Raw genomic sequence first — 13,167 nt, 5'->3', positions numbered from 1 at the left:
ACCACTTCAGTTCTGCTCAAACCTACCAAATGATTATTAGTTTTCAGGATTTTAACCCTTTAAATGCCAGTTTGTAGACATGTTGCCTCTTGTTTTATTAAAAAAACCAACACAGAATATGAGATATTTCCCACATAATACATGATGGAGGGATGAGACATTGTTTTATATCAGAGTCTTTTATATCAAGACATTTCTCAAAACCAGAATATGATCAGGGTGACTTTTGAACACTGGAAATAAATCATGTACTCATCCCGGCAGTAGCCCCCGTGGCACTCAAAATTTCCCTGGAATTTTCTAGTTATGCCTTACTATACTATGACTTTTTTATGCCTTACTATGACTTTTTATACCCTACTAAACTATTACTATTAATGCTATTTATGCCTTACCATACTATGAATTTTTACTCCTTACCATGCTATGACTTTTTATTCCTTGCTTTACTATGACTTTTTTATGCTTTGCTATACTATGACTTTTTATACCTCACTATACTATAACTATTTATGCTATTTATTCCTTACTGTGACTTTTTATACCTTACTATACTATGACTTTTTTATGCCTATGACTTTTTTATGCTTTGCTATACTATGACTTTTTTATGCCTTGCTTTACTATGAATTTTTATACCTCACTATACTATGACTTTTTTTATACCTCACTATACTATGATTTTTTTATGCCTTGCTATACTATGACTTTTTTTATACCTTGCTATACTATGACTTTTTTTATACCTTGCTATACTATGACTTTTTTATGCCTTACTTTACTATGAATTTTTATTCCTTACTAAACTATGACTTTTTTATATCTTACTATACTATGACTTTTAAATAATAAATAATAATAAAATAAAATAATTATTTTTATTCACACTTTTTTTTGGCTGAGGTGTTATACAGCATCTTCTCTGTCCTGCCAGAATGTTGAGGAGAGGGTGGTTGGTATTGTCCGAGATGGCCTGAATTATTGCATGTGTCTCTCCACAACAGTCCTGAGTGAGTTCAGGGCAGACACCCAGCCTTTTTGACCAGCTTGTCCAATCTACTGGTGTTCATGTCTGGCATGTTGTTGCCCAAGCAGACTGCAATATAAAAACACACACAAGTCATCTGTGTGAGCTACCCGGTTAGCACGCCTGTTCTTGTGCTGCTCTTCAGCAAAGTTAAAAAAAAAAAATTAAAAAGAAAATGTAGTAATCCAATTTGCATTTTAATTTTTCAGATACTTATGGGTGTTCTATGACCATATTAAAATTGAAAAGCTGTTGACTATTAATTTTCAAAGACAACCTGTTCTACAGTGACAATATTAAAATACAATATGTATGCAAACAGCACCCACAGTCCATTGCATTTACATTTTGTGAAGTTGTAAATTTATTTTTTGTATTTGTGGAAGGTGTTTAAGGTGGTCGATCTGTTCACATAAATAATATTGAAATCTACCTCCACAGTAGCTCTACAGTTTAACAACACGTGCACAGCAAAGTGAGAAGATACAGTGTTTCTGTATTTGGTTGTTTTATTATGTTGCAGCACATTTCAGTTTTTTTTTTCTATGTTGCACTTGTTGAAGGTGAAAAATTGGTGAAAACATTATCTTAATTATAGCTTGTGTTTTGTCTATTTGCAGCTGCACTGCACTGAGCCCCTGGGCCACCATACGACGCAGGTATTTCAATAATTCCCGTTTTAACAGGCTGACTCCTCCAAACTTAATTTTATGTATAAAGTCTGGAATGATTGACCTTTAACCCCAGCATAAGGAGATATTGAGGGACGAGTCTATGAGATATTTGCTAAATTTTCAAATAAATACATTTGTTTTGTTTTTTTAGAGAGAAGACATTAGACGCAGTATTTGTTTCCTGTGATATTGTGAGACTGAATCACACACATACAGACACACTGGAGGAGTTAGAACTTTTTTTTTTTTATGTATAACGGGGCATGCCAAGTCACAGCATTCTGGTTTGTCGCGACAAAATTACAGCAAGACACATTGAAAAACACTTGAATGTATTCCCACACACACAGACACACACACACACACACACACACACACACACACACACACACACACACACACACACCCATCCTCACTGTCACAGTCATTCACAAATTTTTTTTGTACAGACCAGAATAATTCATAACTTCATATCAGCATTAAGAAGTACCTACAGAGTACAGGAACAACACAGACCGAGTCTGCCGCCGCAGACCACGTTCACACTGCACGCTCCGATGTTCAATTCAGATTCAAGTTCAATTCAAGTTTTTCTATTAATTTTCATGTTTCAGCAGCACAGACAGAAGCTGATTTATTAGTGATGCACCATAATACATTCAAGTTTATTTTAAAAATGAATGAAACCAGGCTGTTAGCTTTTAAATTTGTAGACCCTCTTTATAAGGTCAATATTGGCTCCAATGTTAATTTACTGTAGCAGTTAGTTCACTGTCATCTCCTCAGATTTTAGAAAAATTGATGTAAAGTTACTTCTCAAATTGAGTTTTTTGTTAAATTGTTGTTTGATAATTAATCTGCTCAGTTACTTCAGTTACTTTCAATTTCAATTGATTTTCCAGCTCCACAAATTTTAACATTATAGTGAAACCAGTGCCAGAACCAGTGATTAATCAATTAATCAAGAAAATAGAAGAGATCAATCAAAAATAATAATCATTATCATAAGTTGCAGCCCTATTTGTGTTACCGATTACCCCAGACGAGTGAAGGGATGATGTGGGAGGCCAAATTCAAGGAATCGGCCTAAAATACAAATTAATGTGTAATTTTACATGTTGCATTGACAGCATTGTCAAATATTGATCAGATTGATGATACAGGTTAGGGTTAGGGGTGAAGGGGAACAATCTGAATTTGGACACTTTCAGCTGCAGTGTGAACATGACCTGTTGCTAATTTCATCCTGTAACATTATAGTTTTTTAAAGTCCATATAAAACCATTTACATTTGGGGTAAATGTCTCGAGTACAAAAAAGGCACTGCCATTTGTTATTCTAAATATGACTTTCCCAGCCTTGTGCATGCAGTTTTAAAATATAAATTACACTTTTTTTCAAATTTCCTCCTCTTCTTTTTTCTGCATTTTCTTCAATTTTTTGTCTTTTTTGTGGTTTTTTATTATTAAACATACAATATTCTTTTGTCAAATATATACGTAAGCCTGCAGTCAATACAGGACATCGGCTCTTTGATAAAATAAAACTAAATGAAGTAAAGGAGCACAGCCAAGCAGTAACACTTTTTTACAGAATGGATGCTGCTGAATTTACAAAAAAAAAAAAAAAAAAGTCTTGGCATCCCATATTGACATAAACTGAATAAACTGCAGAATCTATGACAAAAATAAAAGATACAAAACAGCATATATGTCTTGACTTAAAGTACATTAAATGTTTTTTTTGGAATATCAAGGCGTTATCTAACTGTTAATTACCGCAGTGTGCACAGCGTTAGAAGCATTCCTGGACACCCACAGAGCTGATATGCATTTAGAAAAAATAAAAATAAAGCATTTGGTTTTGAAGAGATGTGTAAATGATCCAGACCTCAGAGCTGAAACTCTCCACTGTCCCGTCACAGGCTCCATGTTCTGCGTTCACACAGACGTCTCACAGATGCTGCAGAAAACCACGGCTGAGCAGATACTGAAGGCCAGTGGTGCTGATTTGTACTGTACACTCAAAACATGTAACTTTACTCTGTTATTTTGCCTAGAAAAAAAATAAATCACATAAACTCAGGTTACATAAATGCTGTCGGTCAGCATTTCTACAACATGTGGCACTGGTGAGAATTAGTAATTAATCGCCTGAACTTTGTATGAACATGGTTTTAACTCAAAAATGGCAGAGTGATATGAAAGTAAATAAAAATACTATAATAACCAATAATCCCTTTGATTACATTACTGACTGCAGGTTTGATCTTTTTAACAAATGATGTAAAATTTTCTCTATAAAGACAAATCCCATGAAAACACTTAGTAACACCAACACGTGACTGATGTATCAAAAACACGCCAATGACATGTTCCTTCATTACACTGAACACACACTGTAGTGTATTTCACACACCGTCCTGCTGCCCAAAAAATATGTGTATTACTCAGCTGCTTGAAATAGTCTGCAACAAATGCACTATTTCCTTCTGTTTGTTTAATAATTACAGATTTGTAATATGAAAGTAACTATTTTTGATAAAAATTTCCATCTTCTCTAGGATCAATAAGAAACACTGACAGGGAGGGGAAGTTGGGAACTTTTGAGAGATGTTGAATGTTGGATTTGGCTTTTTCATGGAATTTGTTCACAATAAGAAAAATATAGAATAATGCCTGTTTTACTCTTTAATGTAACATACTTAGAAACCTATAAACGTCTCCCACTCAGAACCATAATGTTAGGTGGTAATACACCAACAGCACCAAGTTCAGACTCCAGATTACAAATCCTAAACTAATCTAATGTCAGGAAGGCGGAGCGGACACGTCTACTTCCTGGCCTGCCAAAGACGACTACAACGACGACGACGCACCACTGTTTTGTTTGCTCACAGCTCGTCCGACGTGACTTCTGTAACTGAACATGAATCGATGTATCTGTGACGGGCCGACTCCGGCTTTCAGCTGCGCTCCGACACCCAAACTTCACATGAAAAATCTCAACATGACACTGATAGATACAAACAAGGTTATAGTTCAACAGCAACAAAAAGAAAAAAGAAAATAGTCAGTCAACAATAACTATGTTAATATTTGAGATGTACGTATGGTCACCAGCCATAACATGTTAATACATATGGTACTTTAAATAATAATACACCTAAATGAGTAAAAGTATCACCTCTGCAAAAATTATGAAAAAAAAAAGAATAAATAATTGTATCTACTTTAAGTACTGATTCATATGGCAGTGACACTCAAAGAGTCTGAATATGATCCTGATGCTGCCTCAGTGAGGAGCGTCAGGAGAATATGTTAAAGGTGTAACATCAGTTTCCCCCATTCAGGATTCAAACGGGTTCATGTCACATTTGTGCTTTGGTGGAATCTTCATCCTCGTTCACAAACGCACAGATGACCGGTGTGTGTTCGCTTCCTACACACTCAAGAGTATAAAGAGCAGAAAACACAACACACTGAGACAATAATCTGAAGAGTGCGGTGTCACGGCTGTAAAACTAACGACGCACACTTTACCTGTGGTGTGTGTGGACTGTTTGAGTGTGCACAGATTTGAACTGTGCCGTCAAGCCACCATCACTGGATCTGACTCCACATTCAACTAGTCAAAGAATGCGGTTTGGGCTCCAGACAAGAACCATAACAGGATTTCTGCATGTTTTAGCCCATTAAATACAGGTCACACAGTGGAGGCATCACTGCTGGCTCTTTCTAAAGTGAACTGTAGTGTTTTAGATTTCCATATTATATTTCCCTTAACTTGTAGGAGGCCAGTGGTTTCTCTAATGGTATGAAATTGAGGTTGTATTGATCTGAAACCTGCTTGAGAATGTGATTAATCAACATTTTGTTTAAATTATTGCTGTGTGGTAATTCAGTTTCAGGTGCAGATCTTTACAAAAGCCTGCAATAGTGCTGCAATGATTAGTATTTTAATCAATTAGTGGATCGAAAGAAAATTCATCATTTATCGTTTCCGTCATTTTTTAAGAAAAATTCTAAACATTTACAAGTTCCAGTTTTTCAAATGTGAAGATTTACTGTTTTCCTTTCACATATATGACAGTAAATTGAATATCTCAATATTCTGGACAAAACAAGCACAGTGGAAAAGACACAGAAGACAGTATATTGGGCTCTGAGAAATTGTAAATGCCATTTTTCTCTATCTCATATACTAAACCATTAACTTCGAAAATAATCTGCAGATTGACCTATTATAAAAATAATCATTAGCTGCAGCCCCGGCCTGCACTGAACCTCAAACCAGAAGAACTTGAAGTAAATGCACAATGACACAGTATTTACTGTGATGGATTCACTTTGTTAGTGTGTGTAAAGAGTGTCAAGACTGTTCATTTCAATACCATAATAAGATGAATGGAAACTATTGTTAAATATCTTCAAATCATAGTAAATGGGCTAAAACATGCACAAACACTGATATGATTCTTTAACCGAGTGGGATGATTCAGCCCAGGAGTATTTTCATCTCTAACGTCCACAATCAGACAAGCAGAAATCATTTCAGGTCAACGAGAGGTGTCAGGAGCTTTTCGTCTCTGCTGCGGGATTGAACATTGCCGTGTGATGTGGCTCTACCGCTTCACTTTAGTCTTTTCTGTCCACTGAGACTGTAGCTCTACTTTCAAGAGTTGGTGTCAATCTCATCTCTTCAATCTGCTCCGATTCATCCGACTCCAACGCACAAAACTGCTGCTTGAGCCTTGAACATTTGGAGTTTAGTGTATCACATTATCATATCAAGTGCAGGATACAAAGGAAGTACTATAGAATTGTAACAAACTAATGAAGAAACTAAAACAATAATAATCAACAGCCCTCAATGACGACCATTCAGGGTCAGAACTCTCAGCACACGTGCTCAATTGAAAGCGGCACAGAGGGGAGTTTCCTAACCAGCTTATTTTAATATAAACCTATTCTTATAAAGTCTGTTTTCCATACACAATAAACTGAGGATAAATATTAAGACACAGAATAACCATGAGATTCAGAATAAAAAAAAAGAAAATATATTCCATGTAGGCCTGCACTGACAGACCAGACAGAAGACCATGTTACACAGGCAGTCTCTGAGACTAAACCAGGACTGGAGTTTCCCCAAATGTTCCTCAATGATTTTTCAATGAGATGCCGTTGGTTCACAGTGTCTGTGTGTGCATGGACTTCAGCGTCTGTGCCGCCATGACTGTGTTTGGCCAGCAGGTGGAGGTAAGCACTAGTGAGACAATCTCTGGGAACACTACCCTTCATGGATTGACAAGTGTGTGATTTCTCCGATGTTGCAATCGGTCAACACGGTCCGCGTGGAAACCAAATCGACCTCCTGTTTTGTTCTACTTCACACATTTCACAGTCTTCCTTTTCCACTGAGAAAGATATTTAGTTGTAACATGCAGCTTAAGCATCTCACCCTGCTTTAGAAAAATTACTGAGCCCAGTTTCTGAACATGCAGACAGATCCCACTGACGACAAAGCTGCATTCATCTCCCATTTACGTGTACACGAACCTACATTTTCATGTATTGTGCCTGCAAAGGCTCTGAATTCAAAGAGTTCATACAGTACATGCTGTGGATAAACAATATGTAACTGACCGGTGCCTAATTGACCTCCTCCTACACTCACTCACATGAACAGACTCACAACATGATTAGACATGACATCATCTTCCTCCGTCATCTTCAGCCGATCAAAGGTCCTGCCTCTGATGTCTTTAAACATCCGCTTCCCTTTCCTGCATCACTTCAGCTTTATTCTTTCTTCCCTACTTTCTGTGTCTTTCTCCACCTCACCTTCTTCCTCTTATCCGTCTTCATACATCTGCTCTACCTCCCTCTCTCTCATTCTCCTCTCTCGTTCTCTCTTGGTAAATGTTCAAGGGAACATTTGTGTCTTTGTTGTTGGCTGATAAAATAAAGGATAAGTAGGTCGGTTGTAAACTAGCGTGACAGCTACTCATGGGAATCAGCCAAGGCTTTACAGAATATAACACGATTCATACCTGAAATTCATACATGTTTCTGTACCCTTTGAAAGTAGCATCATTATGTAAACAATAAATACATACAACACAAATAAATGATTTTTTTGCCACCCAACACTGAGCAAGAGGCCTTCCCAAGCTCTGAAAGCATCCTGGACACTCTGTCCTCACTGAAACCAGTCCAGGAAATCCCAAACTTCCTTCTGCGTCCTTGTAGCTCTGCTTGTCTTGTCTTGTTTTTGGGTCTGAGGTACTGTTATGGATTTGAAAGATGCCACGAGCTGTGGTCGATGTGCAGGGACCAGAAGGTGTTGGAGAGGGAAGGGGCCTCAGTCTCACTGGGCCCTGATCCAGAGGGCCAGCGTCTCCCTTCTGCTGGGGCTGACTGGACTGCAATACTGCTTCTGGACTCCCCGGTGGGGGTGGGGGTGGGGGGGCGCTGTACACACACTGTCCAGGTCGTGTTCAATGCTTTTCTCTCTCCTCACCCAGATGCAGGTGACTGTGAGCATGCTGGCGGAGCAGGAAGTGTGTTTTTCCGACCCAATGGACGGTGCCAATGTGATAGCTTGTGTTGGCCGTTTGATGATCGGCTCTCTTGTGTTTCTTGGATCCCACCCGGTCCTTTGGTTGAGCTCTACCATTGGCTACAGGGAGAGGGAATGGGAGGGCTGGTGACCTCGAGGTGACTTATCGTGAGAGAGCCCCGTGAACCTGCGCTGTCCTGCTGCTCTCACTCAGGCCTCAGTTCATATTGTTGATGTGCGGTCAGCACCGTCTAAAGAGGAGAAGCAGAGAGAAGAGAAGGTGTTAGTGTTAACTAACTTCACCAGTGTCCACAGATAGGGTTAGAGTCATCGCACTGGATGTAGATTCAAGCGTCCTGATGAAGATGAAACTGTTAACAGTGAGCAGTGAGAAGGCTGCCATAAGTCCTCAGGCTCCTAACACTAACCCTTCCTGTTTCCCTGTCTTTCGCCCGGTGAATGCTCGGACCGGCTTCAGATTTCCTGTGACCCTGAACTGGAATAAGCTGGTACACAGGAGGGTTTCAGATCACGTAGCAATCCAGCACCAACATACGACCATTTTCCTTGTTCCATGTGAGCCAGATAGATGCAGATTAGCCTGTGCTCCTTAAAACTACCCCAGCTTTTATGGTCGTCTGCCTTTGGAACAGATTTATTCTATTTCAACTATTACATCAACAACAATGACTCTACATTCTTCCTAACCATGTTTACAACAGAGTATTTATTATAAGCACTGTATGAATAAAGCCTCATCTGATTTGAAGTGTAGTCATGATCTTACTGTGCCATGAGCTGTGTGTAAAGAAGGCCTGAAGCGTTTCTGACTTGGTGAACAGTGAGGGGCCAGGGCCCACACTGTCATGGTGGAGAGAACAACACATCTGTCAAAATACTGATAGAGCCTTTCAGAGAAAAACAACAGTCTGACAGCTGTTGCCTCTGGTGTGGCTGAAGAGGAAAATGTTATCAGGCTACGCACTGGTGGACATTTTCATTCCATAGAAATAAAGCCTCCATTATGATACTGAAAGGGCAGGTTCGTGTCATTGTGTGCTGTTGTTGAATAGCAAAGCACAGACTGTGTAACACAAGATTCTGATACAAGCTAAAGCTGTGGCTACTAACACTTGATTTGATTAACAATCCAGTGCTCAAGTTCAACAGTAAGCTGTTCAACTGTTGACCTGCATCCTTTCATGATTAGTTCACACCTAGTCTTAACCTAAAAAAATTTCACTCTAATAAACTTACTGTGTCACCTAAAATAAACTCATGTTATAGTTAGTAGAAGGGATCCACCGATCAAAATTTTTTCTCCCAATACCGAGTCTGATACATCAACTCATGATTTCTGCCAAATCAGAGTAATAATCAGATACTAGTGCTCTCTTTTTCTCAAATTAATTTTTTTGTAAGGTGATACAAGGCAATGAATTGATATGGTGATATTAGAAACACTGTATTTTATAATGAAGGAACTATATTCTGTGTGGATCCATCACAAGCCAAGACTCACAAGTAATTAACTTGTTGAGTTTTCATCTCAGCAGGTTTGACATTTGGAAAAACCAAATTAAATCTGATGGACTTGTCTGTGCTCCTACATCAGTATAACTTACGCTCGCTGGAGTTTAGGAATGTACATTATGACAAAATAGAGCAGCTTTATATGAGCATCATACCAGTTCATTTTTATCATACCGGGTTTTCCAAAAACGACCTACCTCTGACTAAATGTCAACATCCTTTTCCTCACACACTCATGAAACATTGTGTTTTGGGTAATTTCCTGGAGCTGGTTTGGATTCAGTTACCAAGTTGTGTTTCTGAAGCCCATCAAAGCCGACCTGATGTTTGGGTGCAAACGACTAGAAGAAGGCAAAACTCTGACCTCGAAGGAGTTTCTTAAGTTAAACACACTCTGCTCAGACTGCTCTCCACCTAACACACACACAGACACACACACACACACACACACACACAGACACAGACACACACACACAGACACACACACAAAGCAGCACTTGTCCACCGTTCTGTGCCGAGCACTGAGGCCCACTGTCTTCACCTCAGTCAAGTTTTGGGGAAGGTTGGCACTGACTTTAACCCAGACTTAAATTCACTGTACATGTGAATGTTCTGTACAACCACGTCACCTAATGATTGACTTGACTAAGGCCATGTCCATTACATTATAAAGCTGCTAAACTTAAAAGTGCTTCTTCTGTGATCAAGGTTTTCTATTCACACTAGCACTGTCAAGTCATTTTCATAAGATCTGCTGCCCACACTGAACGTCAGTAAGTGGGGACTAGTCTGTCTTATGAATGAGTCTTATACTTAAAAATAAGTCTTACAACAATCAGATATCTGAGATCTCTAACAACTGCACATCATTTCAAATTTTAGGGAAGGTTTATAAAAGTCAATAACTAAGGAAAAGAAAAAGAGTATTTGTATATTTTAAGTCTAAGTCAAAATACCAGACTGCCCCGCTCATCATGAACATGTGCACCTGAAACAGCAGGACTATGATGGGGCTTCACAAACAAGCGCGCTACCTTTTCTGCAATTTTTCTGCCATTTCTTCCTCTAAAGTTCAATGTGAATACAACAAACAGCTGTTCTGCCAGCCTCTGCTACAACTTAGTTTGTGTAACTTTCATGTTACATCATTAGAAGATAACACGGATGAAAAACTTTGTATGAGACTTCTTTAACTCAATTTATAACTGTCTGTGTTTTAAATATGATGTAATCCTCCAAATAAAGTTGCACAGCAGGTCATATCTGATGATGTAAATTACAGTTGTGAATGAAAGTCATTGTTAAACCCAACTTTTCTCCTCTGACTTCCCATTTTATTTCCCTCCTGAGCTGAACCGACCTCGGCTATTGCCAGAATTGCTGTCAAATTTCAAACTTGGCGAGTTTTGGAACAGCTTGGCCAGACTGTACTAACCAAATCAAACACATCTGAAAAACCATTGTTGGGCTCCAACAAGTCTGGAGTTATCGATGGGCCTGAATATCCAGACTTTATTCTGTTCACACAACAGGATAATTGGCTGGGGGTTTGAAAAGGCCAGTCGGCCTTAAGATCGGTGTTAAGATCAACTCGAGACCTAGCTTGGACATGACTCACGAACTGATGGACTGATATGACCTTTGGAGACTTTGGAGTTTGCATTTGGCTTTAAACATGACACAGAAGTCCTGGTGAGTCAGATCCAACTGCTGGCCTTCACAGACACGCTGAAGACTGAAGCCTGAGAGACTGGAATCAAGAGTGTCCTGCCTATATGTTTATGTTCAGGCATGTCAACAGTATACCCAAGTAACAGAAACAATGAAAATAATTAAACTGCATATAAACACTTTACAGGTTTCTGGTGGTTGTTTGCTACCAGTGCACTACTGTCAACAACAACCTGAGTGATGTAGTAATAAAACCTTACAATACAATACAATCTACACACTGTGATACAACAATCAAATGACGGTGCTTCCTTTAGTGGGTGCCACGGCCCCCTGGGGTGACTTGAGGACAAGCCCAAGACCCCGAAAGTATTCAATGGTTTCAAAAAATGAGACAGTGTTTTCATTAACTGCATTTTCATATTACATTTTTAAACACATCAAAATGGAAGAACAAACATCCAAAACTAACAGGAGGGATGCTTCAAACGTTCTTCTGTGTCTTATATTTTAAAGTTTAATATTTAGGAATTAAAAACTGTGCGTTACCTCCCAAGGCGTGCTCTGTCATACTCAGACACAGAGACTCAAGGCGATTGTTGATGTCTGGCTCTGTCACTGGTAACTGATGATCTGTATAGTGACAAAAACACATTTGATGCAACATTAGTGTCAGAGATAAAAATATTCAGTACTAACAGATTATGTGAACAAAACATCCTGATGATTTCCTACAGTCAATGCTCTCCATGGAAGATTTTATATACAATATCAGTTTCAACTAATCAAGTTCCTGATTCATTTTTAAAAAGCTGCATCTGATTTTTCATGACTTCACAAACTCTCCATCAGAGGCCTGTGATCTTAATTAAACAAACTCATAATTCAATTTCTTTTTAGTAAATCTGACGAGCTGGAAGACAAAAAAAAGAATGAATTCACATCAGCTACAAATCCACTGGGACAATGTTGTCTACTCAACCAGAGTGTCGCCGGGATAATCTGATTATACCACACTGTTAACTCCAGCACTGAGACACATGCTACATCAAAACAATCAGCGCACTGCTGCAACAGGGGCATGGCGTCTTTTGTGACTGAGCGTGCGTGCGTGCGTGCGTGCGTGCGTGCGTGTGTGTGTGTGTGTGTATATGTGTGTGTGTGTGTGTGTGTGCATGTGTGTGTATAAACAGTTGAGACCGGACTGCGGACAAATTTTTACATTCACTAATTGGCATTCTTTGTTTTGAACTGCATAAAATATGACATTTATAATTATTTCACACTATAATTATCAATGAACACTTTGAATAAATAAGGCAACAGAACTGATATCAAGAAGCCTGATTTGAGACTCAAGAAACCACAGAATAATGATGGCAGTGTTATCTCCTCACAGTCTTTCCTAACCAACGGTACCCTTCGTACACTGCCATAAAGTCCTGGTTAGAAAACTAAAAATAATGTTTGATGTGTTGTGTCTTCATGTAGTAGTGTTTAGAGACACTGTGTGGAAGTTACCTTGTTTAATTTCTAGCAAAACCTACTTTTGCCAAAGTTATAAAAGTAAGAACAGAGGATGCTCATGTATGTCTGGAATGGATTAGAGCAAAAATGATAAGTTGATTAATCATTGAGGTTTCAACTGTGAGCAGGGTGGAGACTGTTTTGGAGAGAGAGAGAGAGAGAGAGAGAGAG

The 13,167-nt window shown here is 38.7% G+C and overlaps 1 protein-coding gene across 2 annotated transcripts in view; it reads right to left on the bottom strand.

Moving 5' to 3' along the window:
• Positions 1-1,927: 1,927 nt before the first annotated feature.
• samd4a (sterile alpha motif domain containing 4A) overlaps positions 1,928-13,167 on the bottom strand; it is a 54,393-nt gene continuing 43,153 nt past the window's right edge. For both annotated transcript variants that reach the window (XM_023405831.2, XM_023405832.2), the window contains 2 exons: positions 12,019-12,102; positions 1,928-8,516 (listed from right to left, as the gene is read on the bottom strand). In XM_023405831.2, coding sequence (XP_023261599.1) covers positions 8,488-8,516; positions 12,019-12,102 — 113 coding nt within the window. In that variant the 3' untranslated portion in view covers positions 1,928-8,487. The remainder of the gene's footprint in view (positions 8,517-12,018; positions 12,103-13,167) is intronic.

Source organism: Seriola lalandi, unplaced genomic scaffold, assembly GCF_002814215.2.
Source record: "Seriola lalandi dorsalis isolate HSWRI2012SDOR001 ecotype SW California unplaced genomic scaffold, Sedor1 jcf7180002054286, whole genome shotgun sequence".
In the NCBI taxonomy this organism is placed as follows: Eukaryota; Metazoa; Chordata; class Actinopteri; order Carangiformes; family Carangidae; genus Seriola; species Seriola lalandi.
Note: the sequence above shows the minus strand (reverse complement) of the source record. Positions and strands in the feature narration are given on the sequence as shown.